This window comes from Papaver somniferum, unplaced genomic scaffold (assembly GCF_003573695.1).
Source record: "Papaver somniferum cultivar HN1 unplaced genomic scaffold, ASM357369v1 unplaced-scaffold_6, whole genome shotgun sequence".
Classification (NCBI taxonomy): domain Eukaryota; kingdom Viridiplantae; phylum Streptophyta; class Magnoliopsida; order Ranunculales; family Papaveraceae; genus Papaver; species Papaver somniferum.
Genome location: NW_020648748.1, coordinates 703,896 through 719,051, shown reverse-complemented (window position 1 = coordinate 719,051; position 15,156 = coordinate 703,896). Strand labels below are relative to the sequence as shown.

At 34.8% G+C, this 15,156-nt stretch overlaps 1 protein-coding gene and 1 long non-coding RNA gene across 8 annotated transcripts; both read left to right on the top strand.

The window, feature by feature from the left end:
* The first annotated feature begins 7,552 nt into the window (after window positions 1–7,552).
* Window positions 7,553–10,948, top strand: LOC113343458. Of its 7 annotated transcripts, none has more exons than XR_003357261.1 (7): window positions 7,564–7,708; window positions 7,833–7,881; window positions 8,046–8,391; window positions 8,924–9,248; window positions 9,980–10,033; window positions 10,131–10,228; window positions 10,725–10,948. It is a non-coding gene; the product is annotated as an uncharacterized LOC113343458 (long non-coding RNA). The 7 variants fall into 7 exon arrangements; XR_003357262.1 differs by lacking the exon at window positions 10,725–10,948 and having other exon boundaries at window positions 8,046–8,086; window positions 8,288–8,391; window positions 10,131–10,501; XR_003357257.1 differs by lacking the exon at window positions 10,725–10,948 and having other exon boundaries at window positions 8,046–8,102; window positions 8,288–8,391; window positions 10,131–10,501.
* A 1,277-nt stretch (window positions 10,949–12,225) lies between these two features.
* LOC113343456 (zinc finger protein ZAT11-like) lies at window positions 12,226–13,355 on the top strand. The gene has a single exon (XM_026587632.1). The coding sequence runs from the start codon at window positions 12,600–12,602 to the stop codon at window positions 13,260–13,262; it is 663 nt and encodes a 220-aa protein (XP_026443417.1). The 5' UTR covers window positions 12,226–12,599; the 3' UTR covers window positions 13,263–13,355.
* The last annotated feature ends 1,801 nt before the right edge of the window (window positions 13,356–15,156 follow it).

Genomic DNA, 15,156 nt, shown 5'->3' with positions numbered 1-15,156 from the left:
AAGTGAATTAAGATTAAATAAGAGATTTACTCCCGATTCCCAAGAAATTTACTCCATTAATGCGATGGTTAAAAGTGAATGGATAGGAATAGGCGGTTATAAGAGACGTGTCAGATAACGAATGGTTGAGAGGACACGCGTAAGTTGTCATGACTAAATCACGGAAATATGTCGGCAGAAAAGAATACGAAAAGGTGAACTGGTGCGGCAGAATAGATCAGAGTTTCTCATATCGCTCTTCCTCTAAAAAAAACGGTATGAGAAGAGGCAAAATGTAAGAGTAAAATACCGCACGCCTATCAGATATGCTAAATAATGACCATCAAGACTGAGCGAAGGAGACCACATACAACATATCCAGAATGACGCATCAGATGACGTCAGCTTAATCACGAGTAAAGTGTGAAGAGCTATGCGGTGTTAAGAGTACGTGCGAGAAGAGTCAATGTAAGCGTGCGTTAATGACGCACGCCAGATCCGAAAATAAGGGCTTTATTAGCTGTCATCCGCTATGTAAACTCCTATATAAGGAGCCGAGCGACCTTGTATTGAGAGAGATCTTTTGAGAGCTTAGACAAGAAATTTAGGAGAGAGAAAGATTGTTTGGAGAGAAAATTAGGGTTTTCTCATTACTTTGTATCCAATTTGAAGATCTTAATGAATGTTTTTGTGATTCTTATGATGATTACTTAGATTGTTCTATAGATTACTCTAAGGGTATGGTTGTAGTATTTCCTGCAACTACATGTCAGTTGATTTGACCTTTGAAGCATCTTAATAAATTATCTCGAATCTTGGTGATAATATCTTCAGAGCGAGATTTGACCGTTATTTTCACTTCTTTGCAGTCCTACTCGTGGCGAGTATATTTTCTATACCTCACTACATCAAAATCAGGATTTTGTAACAGTGCAACCCGTCACAGTTTATTTTTCAGTCACAGATACACCTGTGATAAGTCCTTATAACTGTTATTAAATTTTATATTCGTGATAATAATTAGGAATATTAAATTCTTTTATTAGTCACAGTAATATTTGTTGACAATTTTATAGACAGTCACAATTATAATTGAAAGTGATGATTCCACCAAAATATTTCACCACGTCTAAAACAACCCCAAAATTATAACACTTTGAATTTTACTTGTCACTAATTTTCCCACATTTGTACAAACTAACAATTATATTTCATTTCTATAAATCAAAATACATTTTTCTTTTTCTTTTTAATTTTCTTAATATTAGAAAACATGATCAAGACTAAGTCAACAAGTCATGACTTTATACAAATTTGACTTTAACATATCTGCTTCTTCCGAAGATGGTGAAAATTACAAGACTACCTTTATCGGAATAAATGCAATAAAATTTCTGTAAATTGTGAATATGACCAGACTACCCTTATCGGAAATAAGTAAAGTGAATATTACATATTGTTAAAATGACCATAATGGAAAAAAGTGCAACAAAATATTATGCAGACTGTGAAAATGACGAGACTACCCTTATCAGAAATAAGTGAAGTAAATATTATAGACTGTGAAAATGATCATATTACCCTTAATGGAAATAAGTGCAATAAACATTATGAAAACTATGAAAATGACCAGACTACCCTTATCGGAAATAAGTAAAGTAAATATTACAAACTGTGAAAATAATCATACAACCCTTATCAGAAATAAGTAAAGAAAATATTATAGACTTTGAAAATGACCATTTTACCCTTACTAGAAATAAGTGCAATAAATATTATGGAAACTGTGAAAATGACCAGACTTCCCTTATCGGAAATAAGTAAAGGAAATATTACACATTTTGAAAACGATCGTATTACCCTTACTGTGAAAATGACCCTATTACCCTTACTAGAAATAAGTGCAATAAATATCATGGATACTATGAAAATGACTATATTACCCTTACTAGAAATAAGTGCAATAAATATCATGGAGACAATAAAAATGACCAAACTACCCTTATCAGAAATAAGTAAAGTAAATATTACATACTATGAAAATGACTATTTTACCCTTACTGGAAATAAGTGTAATAAATATTCTGGAGACTATGAAAGTGACCAGACTACCCTTATCAGAAATAAGTAAAGTAAATTTTACAGACTGTGAAAATGACCATATTACCCTTACTGGGATTAAATGCAATAAATATCATGGAGACTATGAAAATGACCAAACTACCCTTATCAAAAATAAGTAAAGTAAATATTATATACTGAAAATGACCATATTACCCTTACTGGAAATGATTGCAATAAATATCATGGAGACTATGAAAATTACCAAACTACCCTTATCAAAATTAAGTAAAGTAAATATTATAGACTATTCACAGTCTCCATAATATTTATTGCACTTATTTCCAGTAAGGGTAGTATGGTCATTTTCACTGTCTAAAATATTCACTTTACTTATTTCCGCTAAGGATAGTCTGGTCATTTTGACAGTCTCCACAATATTTATTGCACTTATTTCCAGTAAGGGTAAAATAATCATTTTCACAGTCTGTAATATTTACTTTACTTATTTTTGATAAGGGTAGTCTGGTCATTTTCACAGTCTCCATAATATTTATTTCACTAATTTCGAGCAAGGGTAGTTTGGTCATTTTTACTATCTCTGTGATATTTATTGACTGATTTCTAATAAGGGTAATATGGCCATTTTCACAATCTGTGATATTTACTTTACTTATTTCCGATAAGGGTAGTATGGTCATTTTAACTGTCTCCATGATATTTATTCCACTAATTCCTAGTAAGGGTAATATGGTCATTTTTGCTGTCTGTGTGATATTTATTGCACTTATTTCTAGTAAGGGTAGTATGGTCATTTTCATAATTTGTAATGTTTATTTCACTTATTTCCGATAAGGGTAGCATGGTCATTTTCACAATATCCATGATATTTATTGCACTAATTTCTAGTAAGGGTAATGTGGTCATTTTCACTGTTTGTATTATTTACTTTACCTATTTCCGATAAGGGTTATATGGTCATTTTCTTAATTTGTAATATTTATTTTACTCATTTCTGATAAGGGTAGTCTGGTCATTTTCACAGTAGTAATCTTTGAACCTGTGATGTTCAATTCTGAAGGTACAGGTTACTAGAGTTAGAAACTCAGGTCTTACTCTAGTAATTGATATTCATCCGAATCAAAAACTCAGTTATAACTCTGCTAATCTTTGAACTAGGGATGTTCAAATCTGATAAATTTTATCATTAATTCACCCGAATGAGAAACTCAGGTCCAACTCTAGTAATCTTTGAACCTGTGATGTTCGAATTTGATATATTTCGTCTTCAGTTCATCCAGACGAGAAACTCGGGTCTAGTTCTAACAATCTTTGAATCTGTGATGTCCGAATCTGATATATTTCATCATCAATTCATCCGAACGAGAAACTCAGGTCTAACTCTAGCAATCTTTGAATCTGTGATGTTCGAATCTGATATATTTCGTCATAAGTAATAAGTTCATCCGATCGAGAAACTCATGTTTAATTCTAATAATCTGATATATTTCGTCTTCAGTTCATCCGAGCGAGAAGCTCATGTTTGACTCTAGCAATATTTGAACCTGTGATGTTCGAATCTGATATATTTCGTGTTCAGTTCATCCGAACGAGAAACTTAGGTCTAACTCTAGCAATCTTTGAACCTGTGATGTTCGAATCTGATATATTTCGTCTTCAGTTCATCCGATCCAGAAACTCATGTCTAATTTTAGTAATCTGATATATGTTGTCTTCAGTTCATCTGAACGAGAAACTCATGTTTAACTCTAGCAATCTTTGAACCTGTGATGTTCAAATCTGATATATTTCGTGTTCCGTTCATCCGAACGAGAAACTTAGGTCTAACTCTAGCAATCTTTGGTCCTGTGATGTTCAAAATTGATATATTTCGTCTTCAGTTCATCCGATCGAGAAACTCAGGTCTAATTCTAGTAATCTGATATATTTCGTCTTCAGTTCATCCGAACGAGAAACTCAGGTCTAACTCTAGCAATCTTTGAACCTGTGATGTTTGAATTTGACATATTTCGTCTTCAGTTCATCCGATCGAGAAACTCAGGTCTAATTCTAGTAATCTGATATATTTCATCTCCGGTTCATCCGAACGAGAAACTCAAGTCTAACTCTAGCAATCTTTGAACCTGTGATGTTCGAATCTGATATATTTAGTCTTCAGTTCATCCGAACGAGAAACTCAGGTCTAACTCTAGCAATCTTTGAACCTGTGATGTTCGAATCATATATATTTCGTGTTCAGTTCATCCGAATGAGAAACTAAAGTCTAACTCTAGTAGTCTTTGAACCTGTGTTGTTCAATTTTGATATATTTCGTCTTCTGTTCATCTGAACGAGAAAATCAAGTCTAACTCTAGTAGTCTTTGAACCTGTGTCGTTCAATTCTGATATATTTCGTCTTTAGTTCATCCAAACGAGAAATCCAAGTCTAAACTCTAGTAGTCCTTGAACCTGTGTTGTTCAATTGTGATATATTTCGTCTTCAGTTCATCTGAACGAGAAACTCAAGTATAACTCTAGTAGTTTTTGAACCTGTGTTGGTTCAATTCTGATATATTTCGTCTTCAGTTCATCCGAATGAGAAACTCAAGTCTAACTCTAGTAGTCTTTGAACCTGTGTTGTTCAATTCTGATATATTTCGTCTTTAGTTCATCCGAATGAGAAATTCAAGTCCAACTCCAGTAATCTTTGAACCTGGTATGTTCCAACCCCAAACCTTAAACAGACCCATTTTCGTCAACTTCGAGGCATGAACCTGTCTCCAAGTTTGAAACCTGGCGGTAAGTGTTATATTATAAGTAGGATACTTCGTAAGAACGATGAATCCAACCATATAGTTAACCGAAGTTAGCCACATGAACACTTTTAACTTAACCATATTTAGCTAACACTTCTAGATCAAATATGGTGATCAGTCAATCATGAAAGATAATCAGATGAATCTAATTGTGTTTCAAACTTTGCATTAAGCCACGATTTGCAAACTTTGCATTCCTTAGATCATAAATGTTCTAGTTCATGAGTATGAGAATCAGTCCACCCGAATGAGAGACTTAGGTCTAACTCTAGTAATATTTGAACACGAGATGATAAGAGCAGATATAATCCATCATCAGTTCATCCGAATGAGAGACTCAGGTCTAACTCTAGTAATATCTGTACCCGAGATGATAAGATCGGATACAGTCCATCTTCAATTCATCCGAATGAGAGGCTCAGGTCTGAGTCTAGTAATCTTTGAACCTGGGATGCTCAAATCTGATATATTTCCTCTCCAGTTCATCCGAATGAGAGACTCAGGTCTAAGTCGAGTAATATTTGAACCTAGGATGTTCAAATCTGATATATTTTTCTCTTTAGTTCATCCGAATGAGAGACTCGGGTCTAAGTTTAGTCATTTTCGATAAGGATAGTCTGGTCATTTGCACAGTCTCCATAATATTTATTTGCACTAATTTCCATTAAGGGTAATATGGTCATTTTCACAATTTGTAATATTTACCTTACTTATTTTCGATAAGGGTAGTCTTGTCATTTTCACAGTCTCCATAACATTTATTTCACTTATTTCCACTAAGGTAAAATGGTCATTTTCACAGACTTTAATATTTACTTTACTTATTTTTGATAAGGGTACTTTAGTCATTTTTATAGTCTCCATGATATTTGTTGCAATAATTTCATTAAGTGTAATATGGTCATTTTCACAGTTTGTAATATTTCGATAAGGATAGTCCGGTCATTTTCACAACTCCATAATATTTATTGCACTAATTTCCATTAAGGGTAATATGGTCATTTTCATAGTTTGTAATATTTACTTTACTTATTTTCGACAAGGGTAGTCTGGTCATTTTCACAGTCTCCATAATATTTATTGCACTTATTTCCAGTAAGGGTAAAATAGTCATTTTCACAGACTGTAATTTTTTACTTTACTTATATCCGATAAGGGTGGTCTGGTCATTTTCACAGTCTGTATAATATTTATTGCACTTATTTCCAATAAGGGTAATATGGTCATTTTCATTGTCTGCAATATTTAGTTGTATTTATTTCCGATAAGGATAGTCTGGTCATTTTGACAGTCTCCATAATATTTATTGCACTTATTTCCAATAAGGGTAAAATAGTCATTTTCACGGTCTATAATATTTACTTTACTTATTTTTGATAAGGGTAGTTTGGTCATTTTCACTGTCTCCGTGATATTTATTTCACTTATTGCCAGTAAGGGTAATATGGTCATTTTCATAATTTAATAAGGGTAGGATGTTCAATTCTAATATATTTCATGTTCAATTCACCCGAATCAGAAACTCAAGTCTAATTCTAGTAATTCTGAATCAGAAATTCAGGTCCAACTCTAATAATCTTCGAATCTGAGATGTTCAATTCTAATATATCTCATCTCCAGACTCCAATTCATCCGAATCAGAAGCTCAGGTCTTACTCTAGTAATCTTCTAACCTAGGATGTTCAACTCTGATATATTTCATCTTCAGTTCATCTAAATCAGAAACTCAGGTCCAACTCAAGTCATCTTTGAACCTAGGATGTTCAAATTTTATATATTTCGTCTCCAATTCATCTGAATGATTAACTAAGGTCTAACTCTAGTAATCTTTGACCCTAGGATGTTCAAATCTGATATATTTCCTCTCCAACTCATTCGAATGAGAAACTCGGGTCTAACTCTAGTAATCTTCGAACCTGGATGTTCAAATATGATATATTTGCTCTCCAGTTCATCAGCATGAGAAACTCGGGTCTAACTCTAGTAATCTTTGAACCTGGTATGTTCAAATCTGATATATTTCTTCTCCAGTTCATCTGAATCAGAAAATATGGTACCTGTCTAGTAATCTTCGAACCTGGGATGTTCAAATTTGATATATTTCGTCTCCAGTTCATCCCAATGAGATACTCAGTTCTAAATCTAGTAATCTTCGAACCTGGAATGTTCATCCGAATGAGAAACTCAGATAATGTTTTCTTAAAAACCCAATTTATTTTTACAATTTGATTTGGCTTATTGATTTTATTTTGTGTTATTAGTAATAGAGCGTTATTTGAAGGGAGGTTTTATATTTAATTTTGTGTTATTAGTAATAGAGTGTTATCTGATGGGGGTTTTTATATTTTGAAGGTTGTTGTGAAAGTTATATATGAATCTCAAGTAGGAGTATAGATTTTCCGAGGAATGGACAGCAGTAGGACTGCTCAAAACCATCCCAATCCACCAACCCAACCCGCACCGCCAAACGATACCTATACCCGAACCACCCGCCTAGGAGCGGGTCGATTATGGATCACAGAATCTGAACCCGCCACATGTTGGGTTGGGTATGAGTTACGGGTAGCAGCTTCCCTCACCCGATCCAACCCGTCCACCCGCCATAAACTACCCTAACACTGTGATTACCCTCATCAGTTAATCCTAGCCTTTTATACAAAATGAACTTCTTATCTAAACCTAATCGCAAAGCCTGTCGCTGCCTCATTTCTTCTTTCTTCTCTCAGTTTCTTCTTCACTCTTCTTCTTCGAAAAGCACTGCCGCTCCTCCCATTTTCACTTCAGATTTTAGTCTTTTAATTCAAATCGAAGTACCACGCAACATGATTTTGTACTGCCACTGCCGTTATTTTGTAATAGATCTCTATTTTTCAATATCTGAATTTTCTTGTAATTGAATTGTGTTAGGGTTTTATACTTTAATGGAAGAATCGATATAGTATTGTGATTGGGTTTTGTCTATTTTTCTAAATTCAGGGATTCACCAGCAGGAAGAAGAAGTATTAACTGATGTACCAGCAATTAGGTAATTTGGTGGTTCGTTTTAGGATTACTTCTAGTTCCCTCCTTCTGATTTTGATTTAAATCATTTGATTTTGTTTTCATTTTTGGGATTTTTAATGAAAATCAAACCCTAGGTTTTCTATTTGGGTTTTTTTGAATTTGATTTTGTACTCATCTATGTTTCAGATGGAGGTTGGATTCTTAAATGGTTTTCTTTTTGGAAGTAGGTCAGAAGATGAACTGGTGAAGTAATAATTTCTTTCTAAGTCATGCTTTAGATAATTAATGCGGGGCTTTGGTTCCTAATCTAAACCCGAGTTTTGGTTTGTAGTTACAACTTTCTTTGTAGTATGAAAATTCAGCTCTGAATTATGTTTTAGATCCTGACTAGTTTGTTTTTTATTTGTCAAATTGTTGTTTGTGTGTAGGATATGAGATGGCTGAGATTATGGTTTACTGTCAAATGTCATGACTCCTTCCTTTGTATTGTATACGCACAACTCATTGGACGAAAGTCCCAACGGAAGAAGGGGTAATAGTTCCTATTTTTTTGGTATATATATACATGTATATTTCGGTAATGGTTTGGTTTGAGCCTTTGTTTCACTTTGTTTTAATGTTGTATTAGTATTGTTTTATCACATGTTATATGGGGAATTCAGAGATATAAATTTTTCATAGGGCATAACCTCTTCTTGATAAACTTTGGATGTTCTGTAATACGTAGGAATAGTTGCGCACTTCTCTAAATTATTTACTTTGGATTCCTGGGGAAGGAAAATAGATCTCATATGTAATATGCCTTTATAACTGTTGGCTTGTTACCAAGTTGTGTATGGGTTATTTACATTGGAGGCTTAATATACCTTGATTGCGCTTTGCATTTTACTGTTTCTGAATCAAATGGAAGGACCTGCAACAATATTTGGTACTTGGAAGTTCAGTAGGGTCATTTATAAAGGTTAAGCGCTCCCGTTTTAATGCGTGGAATGCAAATTTTGTTTGGATTATGGCTAAATAGTTCAGTGTCCTGCATTTTCCCTAAAGAAACGACTGTGTGACAGGTACTTCGTAGCTCAAGGTTGTATCAAACCACTGTGCGATCTTTTAATCTGCCCTGATGCTAGGATTGTTACCGTCTGTTTGGAAGATCTCGAGAAGGCTGAGAAGACCATGGGAAACACTGATGAGGAAGAGGGATTGGAGAAGATTGAAAACTTACAGAGTCACGCAACACTGAGATATATGAGAAGGCAGTGAAATTCTTGAGACTTACTGGGTGGAGGAGGAAGATGAAATGCCTCCTCTAAGTGATGCTGCCCAAACAGAGTTCCATTTTGGAGGGACCCAGCCCCAACTTCCTTCTGGTGGATTTACCTTTGGCTGAAGGTATGCCCACATAACGACCATATTTTATATTTCTGTATGGATGAGAGGCATGAAAAATGCTATACTGAGTAGTATCTTATTCCAGTATGTGGGCAAAGTTTTGCTATGATTAATATATTATCTCTTACTTGGCGAAGTTGGGTTAAGTTTGTTATTCTGCATCTTAATTATAGGAATTAGATATGTGTGCCATTGTCCATCACTGACAACATACTTCATATACATTTACTCTTCGTAAGGAATGTCATTTGCGTCATCATTATGGTGTGTTCTTGTGGCTTTTAAGGTTGACCCTTCTATTATACATTGTTACTCTTTTTTGGCTTAAACATTTGTCGATGCAAGCTCGAATGAATGTGCAGCTATGAATAGCATGATTCTGCCTATGTATCTCTACACCATGATAACTGGAGTAATGCAAATGGCCCTGCTGTATTGAGGTCTGCCGTTGGTTACCAGATTACGATTTATTTTTCAATTCTCTTTTATTAACTTTCATCTCATACATGTTTAAAAACATCTGTCAGCGACTCAGTTGTGTGTCCTTATATACTTGTGCTTATGGCTTGAATCTGATCTGTACCATTGTTGATGATGTCTGATTGATCGTTAGGAGTGAGAGTACCTGTTGTGGAAATTCGTCTCTATACTGCACTAGCAAGAATCCGACCCTTAATCTATATGTTCGCAAATTCAGAATTCGTTGATAGGCTTTTAACTTTGTTCTGCAGTTCAAAGACTTCAGAAATCATGATGCTTTTGAGTTTTTCAATCGTGATATACAGGTAAAGTCTTTATTCACTATTTTTTAGTTCTTGTCATTCAAATACAACCTTTGTTAGGGGAAGTTTAGGTCTGATCACGGTTTGTGATGTTCTGCAGGAGACAACATCTGTTGTGCTTGCAGGATCTTTTCCGCCTTGAAGTTGGTTGTTGGGACTTGAGCTGACTATGTATTTTTGTTTCATGGTTCTAGAGAGGTAATCCATCTATCTCTACAAAAATTTGACTTTAGTTAATGAAAAACAGTCTTATGAAATATAATAGATAGAAAAGAAAGGTGGCTTACAGATGTCGTAATGTCACAATAACATCTTACGTACTATGCATTTGTGTCACAGAGAAAATGTATGATTCACAGATTGAAAATGTTTGAATTACTGATTGAAAAAGAGCATATTGAAATTATGTTACCATTCGTCGAGGAGTTATAGACCAGTATTTTTAAGTGGAAATTATCATTTAGTTTGAAATTATCATCTTCGCGCGCCATGGTTATATTTCTTAGATAGAAAACATAAATTGGTGGTCTGTTTATTTATAGCTTCTGTTTCCTCCTCTTCTGTATTCGTGTTTCTGTAACGAGTGTATAGATGGTGGAAAATTTATGATTCACAGATTGAAAATGTATGAATTACTGATTGAAAAAGAGCATATTGCAATTGTGTGTTGGACTCAGGCTTAATCATATTGCAGGTCTGTAAACTGGAAAACCTGGTTCATGATGACGACCTGAAATACCCATCTATTTTTGAATTAAAATTTTAAATTTTTTCATAGGAGTAACCGTTACAACACGGGAGGAAAAATGTAAGTAAAATAACACGTGTCATCATCTCAGTAGTTGTTGCAAAAGAAAAGTAACAGATTAACTGTTACAATATTCGTGGTACAAGGCTGACACGTGTCCTCTAAGGAATCGTTACAAAATGGGAAGTAACACATATAACTGTTGTTGTATGTGTGGCGGTTTTAGACACGTGTCATTCATAAATTGTTGTAAATAGAGAGTAACAGTTAAAACCGTTAAGATATATGTGACAAATATGACACGTGTCACAATAATAAAATTAGGTCAATTATGGCTATTAATTATTGTAACGCTTTCAAAATGTGACTGTATCTGACTATTGTCAAATATAAAACCGTTACAAAACATCATCACAATTATTAATAACAGCCTATTACAACAGGTTATAACCGTTACAAATTCAATAAGTAGCAGGTATAACCTGTGACAAAGTCCTGGAAATGGTGTAGTGCCTACAACTCTATGCAGTCTAGACTAACGCCAATTTGATTCGAGCTAATAGGAAAGGAGTAGGTTTCACTCCATGCAGTTGGAACACAGACCGAGTCGTTTATATCCTTCAGAGTTGCCGCCGGTCCTTGCTGGAAAAGAATATCTTTCACAGCTAGATATTGTGTATTGGTGGTGAGGAAACTTAATTAAACATAGTTCTACATTTATCAACATTATTTTGAGAGCTCCATGCATGGAACGTTCAGCGGTTGTAGTTTTACTAGTTTAACGAGATTCAAACAGGCACTTCTGATTTTTTGTGTTTAACTTCAATCGCTCATTCTTGGACTTTTCTCCCAAAGAATTCCACTATTACAAGTTGTTGTTGTAATATAAGTTACAACTTTAATTAGGAAGGCTGCTGAATGATAGTTGAAGGTCGGGATTTTGTTTTGGTGGGGTACAAATAACACTGCAAAAAAGAAAAGAAAAAAGGTGCAGTTAAGAAAAGAAAAAGGTACAGCTATACTATTTTTCTTGTGCAAAAGTTTGACAGCAAATATACCGCGTCCAATTGTATCTTCCATGTTAAGTTAGGCCAATAAAGTCTTTGTTTATTCCACATCCACAGAATCTCTCTGTTTGTTTATGCATTTCCAACTCACATAAAACTAAACCATTCCTTTTTTGCGCATACTTCTGAAACCAAAAAACCAAATAGGAGTACTTTTTATGTAGCTGGAAGTTTCCAAGCACGTCTAGTAGTTCTTTGTCACACGTACTACTAATCAAATTTAATCACTTTCCAAGAAAATCCCAAGCTGAAATTCGTACAAACCTTTACACCAAACGAAATATTTTTTAGTCATTTCATTCTCACGTCAAGAAAGTAACACAAGTCTGATAATAGGTAGGCTGCAGGCTTACATCCTCTATATATTCCTCCAACAATAGTTCACTTTCCATTCACAACGACAACAATTCCCCATTTTCATTTATTCACAATCCATCATTTTACAGAGAGACACTACAAGAAATTCTAGCTATTCCTACGCTATATATCACCACACCTTCAATATAGGTGTTGCAAAAGCAAATTCCTAGTCACAGTATTTTTCAGCTGCATCTAAAAGCTATAATTTATTGCTGCAAAATGAAACTTTTACCGCACAACTGTAACAAAGAGTGTGGCAAAAAATTATAATCACTTGTTACAATAATAAAGATTGGGTGCAGCAAAAGACTTCTTGCTACATAGGTTATCGCGATACTAGTAGGGGCTTATGCCATAACCATTGGGTGCTGCAATATATTCAGTTTCTTGCAGTATGATGAGTAACAGGAGAAGCAGAGGAGAAACGGAAAAAAGCATGGCAGCAACCAGGGTAAAATATTTAAGCTTATTATCGCATGACAATGGAGATATCGATTATGATTCTGTGATCCAGCAACAGAGGATGCCAACAAGTATTGAAGGCCTTATTTACGGGTGCAAAACATGTAATAAAAAGTTTCCATCGTTTCAAGGGCTAGGAGGCCACAGAGCGAGTCATAAGAAACCTCGGTTGATGGAACTGTACTCATTAGATAATCAAGGTATCAGTGATAACCAGCAGCAAGTGATGAAACAAAAGATTTATGAGTGTTCGATTTGTGGTTTAAAGTTTGAGATTGGGCAAGCTTTAGGTGGTCATATGAGAAGACATAGAGCTTCCATGAATGAGTGCTCGTCGACAAAGGCAGCAGCAAGAACGACAGGATTGTCGTCCTCATCATCTGATAATACTGACATTAGTTTTCAAGAAGATGTACTTCCACAAGTGCCGGTACTGAAGAGATCAAACAGTTGCAGGAGAGTGTTGAGTTTGAATTTAGAGTTGAGCTTAGCTCTTCTTCCTTTAGATAGTAATAATGAATTTGAATTCTCCACTATTGAAAAAGCAGACAGACATATGCCATCTACTCCACTCATGGTTTATAGTTTTATTTGATTCTGATTAAAAATGTAACTAGATTTAACATTTTACATAGAATTCATACTTGTATTAAGCTGAGTAATAACATTTTACATGGGATTTATAGAGTACATAAACAGATGATTTTATTTTAATTAATTCTTGTTTTATTATCGACTAAAGTTTTTTTTTTTTTTTTTTTTAAAGAAAAGAGGGCAGAAGCCAAATTCTAACTAGGGCTGCACAACGGGTAGGGTGGGTAGGATATGGTCTATACCCGCCACCCTACCCGTTTATTGGCGGTTAAGAAAATCTTTATCCGTCACCCTACCCGCCAAATAGTGGATAGGATACGGTTAAAAAACTGGCGGGTAGGGTAGGATTGGCGGGTAGGGTAGGGTATGTGCACCCCTAGTAGGAATTGTTCGAAGACCAGTAGGGTAGGATAATTTCGAGCTTTACCCGCCACCCTACCCGTTTATTGGCGGTTAAGAAAATCTTCGCCCGCCACCCTACCCGCCAAATAGTGGATAGGGTAGAATACGGTTAAAAAACTGACGGGTAGGATAGGATTGACGGATATGGGTAGGGTACGTGCACCCCTAATTCTAACAGAGGTTCTCAAACAAAAAGACCAGAAAAAGAAAAAAAGAAGAAGATTAATTAAAATATTAGAAGACGCTAACAAACAGAAAAACAAATTAAAGAATACAGTTGTTTTTAATTCCAATGGTTCTTCCTTAAAATATTCAGAAATGTTACGAGGGTCTTTTCAAAATGCTAATTGGATAGAAAAGGCCATACAAGAGAATTATCACGAGTATCAAAAAGGCCATAAACGAAAATTTGACTTATTTTCTTTTTTTTTTTGGTAATTCAGTTACATTAATGGAAATCATGATTACATGGATCTCAAATACATCGAATTCAAAAAGTAACAAGAAACAACACGCTTGTAGCGGTACATGATTGAAAATTCCGACAAGGAAAAGAGAAGAAATATCACACTAAACCCACCTTCTACAAATCCGTCGGGCCATAAGAAAACTACCCATTCCCTCTCTTACGGTACAACCCGCGGGATTGACCCCGCGGGATGTGTATCACTTCCGTATAATCTCCCAATAACATTACTGTTGTACTAAAGTGACAACCACAAAAAAAACTTGATTTTACAGGGTTTTTTTCTTTTTTTTCTCATTTAGTGAATCAGATAAGTAATCTCCCAATGACTTTACTGTTGTACTAAAATGACAACCACAAGAAAACTTGATTTTGCAGGGTTTTTTTTCCTAACTCAGGTGGCTTGTCTTTATCTGATTCATTATATTTGAATCTGACTTGCTAGAGCAATTCCTATGTATTTGTTCATTTTGTTCCCATTATAGACTCAACAAATTTGAAAAACAGATGGGCAAACCAACAAATTTGATGGTTTGTTGTTTGCGGTAGTAGATTACACGCACGCTTAATATACACTTGTGAGGGCGAAGTAAACCCGTTGGCGGGTGATCCAAAACCTCCCGCGGATGATGTTTGACCGCCCCTTCGTTTTCTCTCTCCAAATCTCGGTCATTATATTTAGGCCTTATATTTTATTCAAAACTAGTCATAAAAACTCAAGGTGATCAAATTTGTGGTACGAAAATCCCACTCAAATGTTGGGATCCATTAAAACTCCATCGTAAACAAAATTGATACAAAAACCCCAAATTTTTAAAAATTGATACAAATACCCCAAATTTAAATGTTGGTTTAATCATAAAATTTGATGAAACCAAAATAAAATTTGGGGTTTTGTGTTAATTTTGTTTTGATGGGGTTTTTGTGTTACTTTTGTTTTGATGGATTTTTTGTGGAAGGATGGTGACATCTCTGGGGTTATAACTCGCGGACCGTATTTTATTAGTATTTGTTTTACATAACTAGT

What these genes read in the sequence shown, in the direction of transcription:
- LOC113343456 (XM_026587632.1), top strand. Translation starts at nt 12,600, where the DNA reads ATGATGAGTAACAGGAGAAGCAGAGGAGAAACGGAAAAAAGCATGGCA.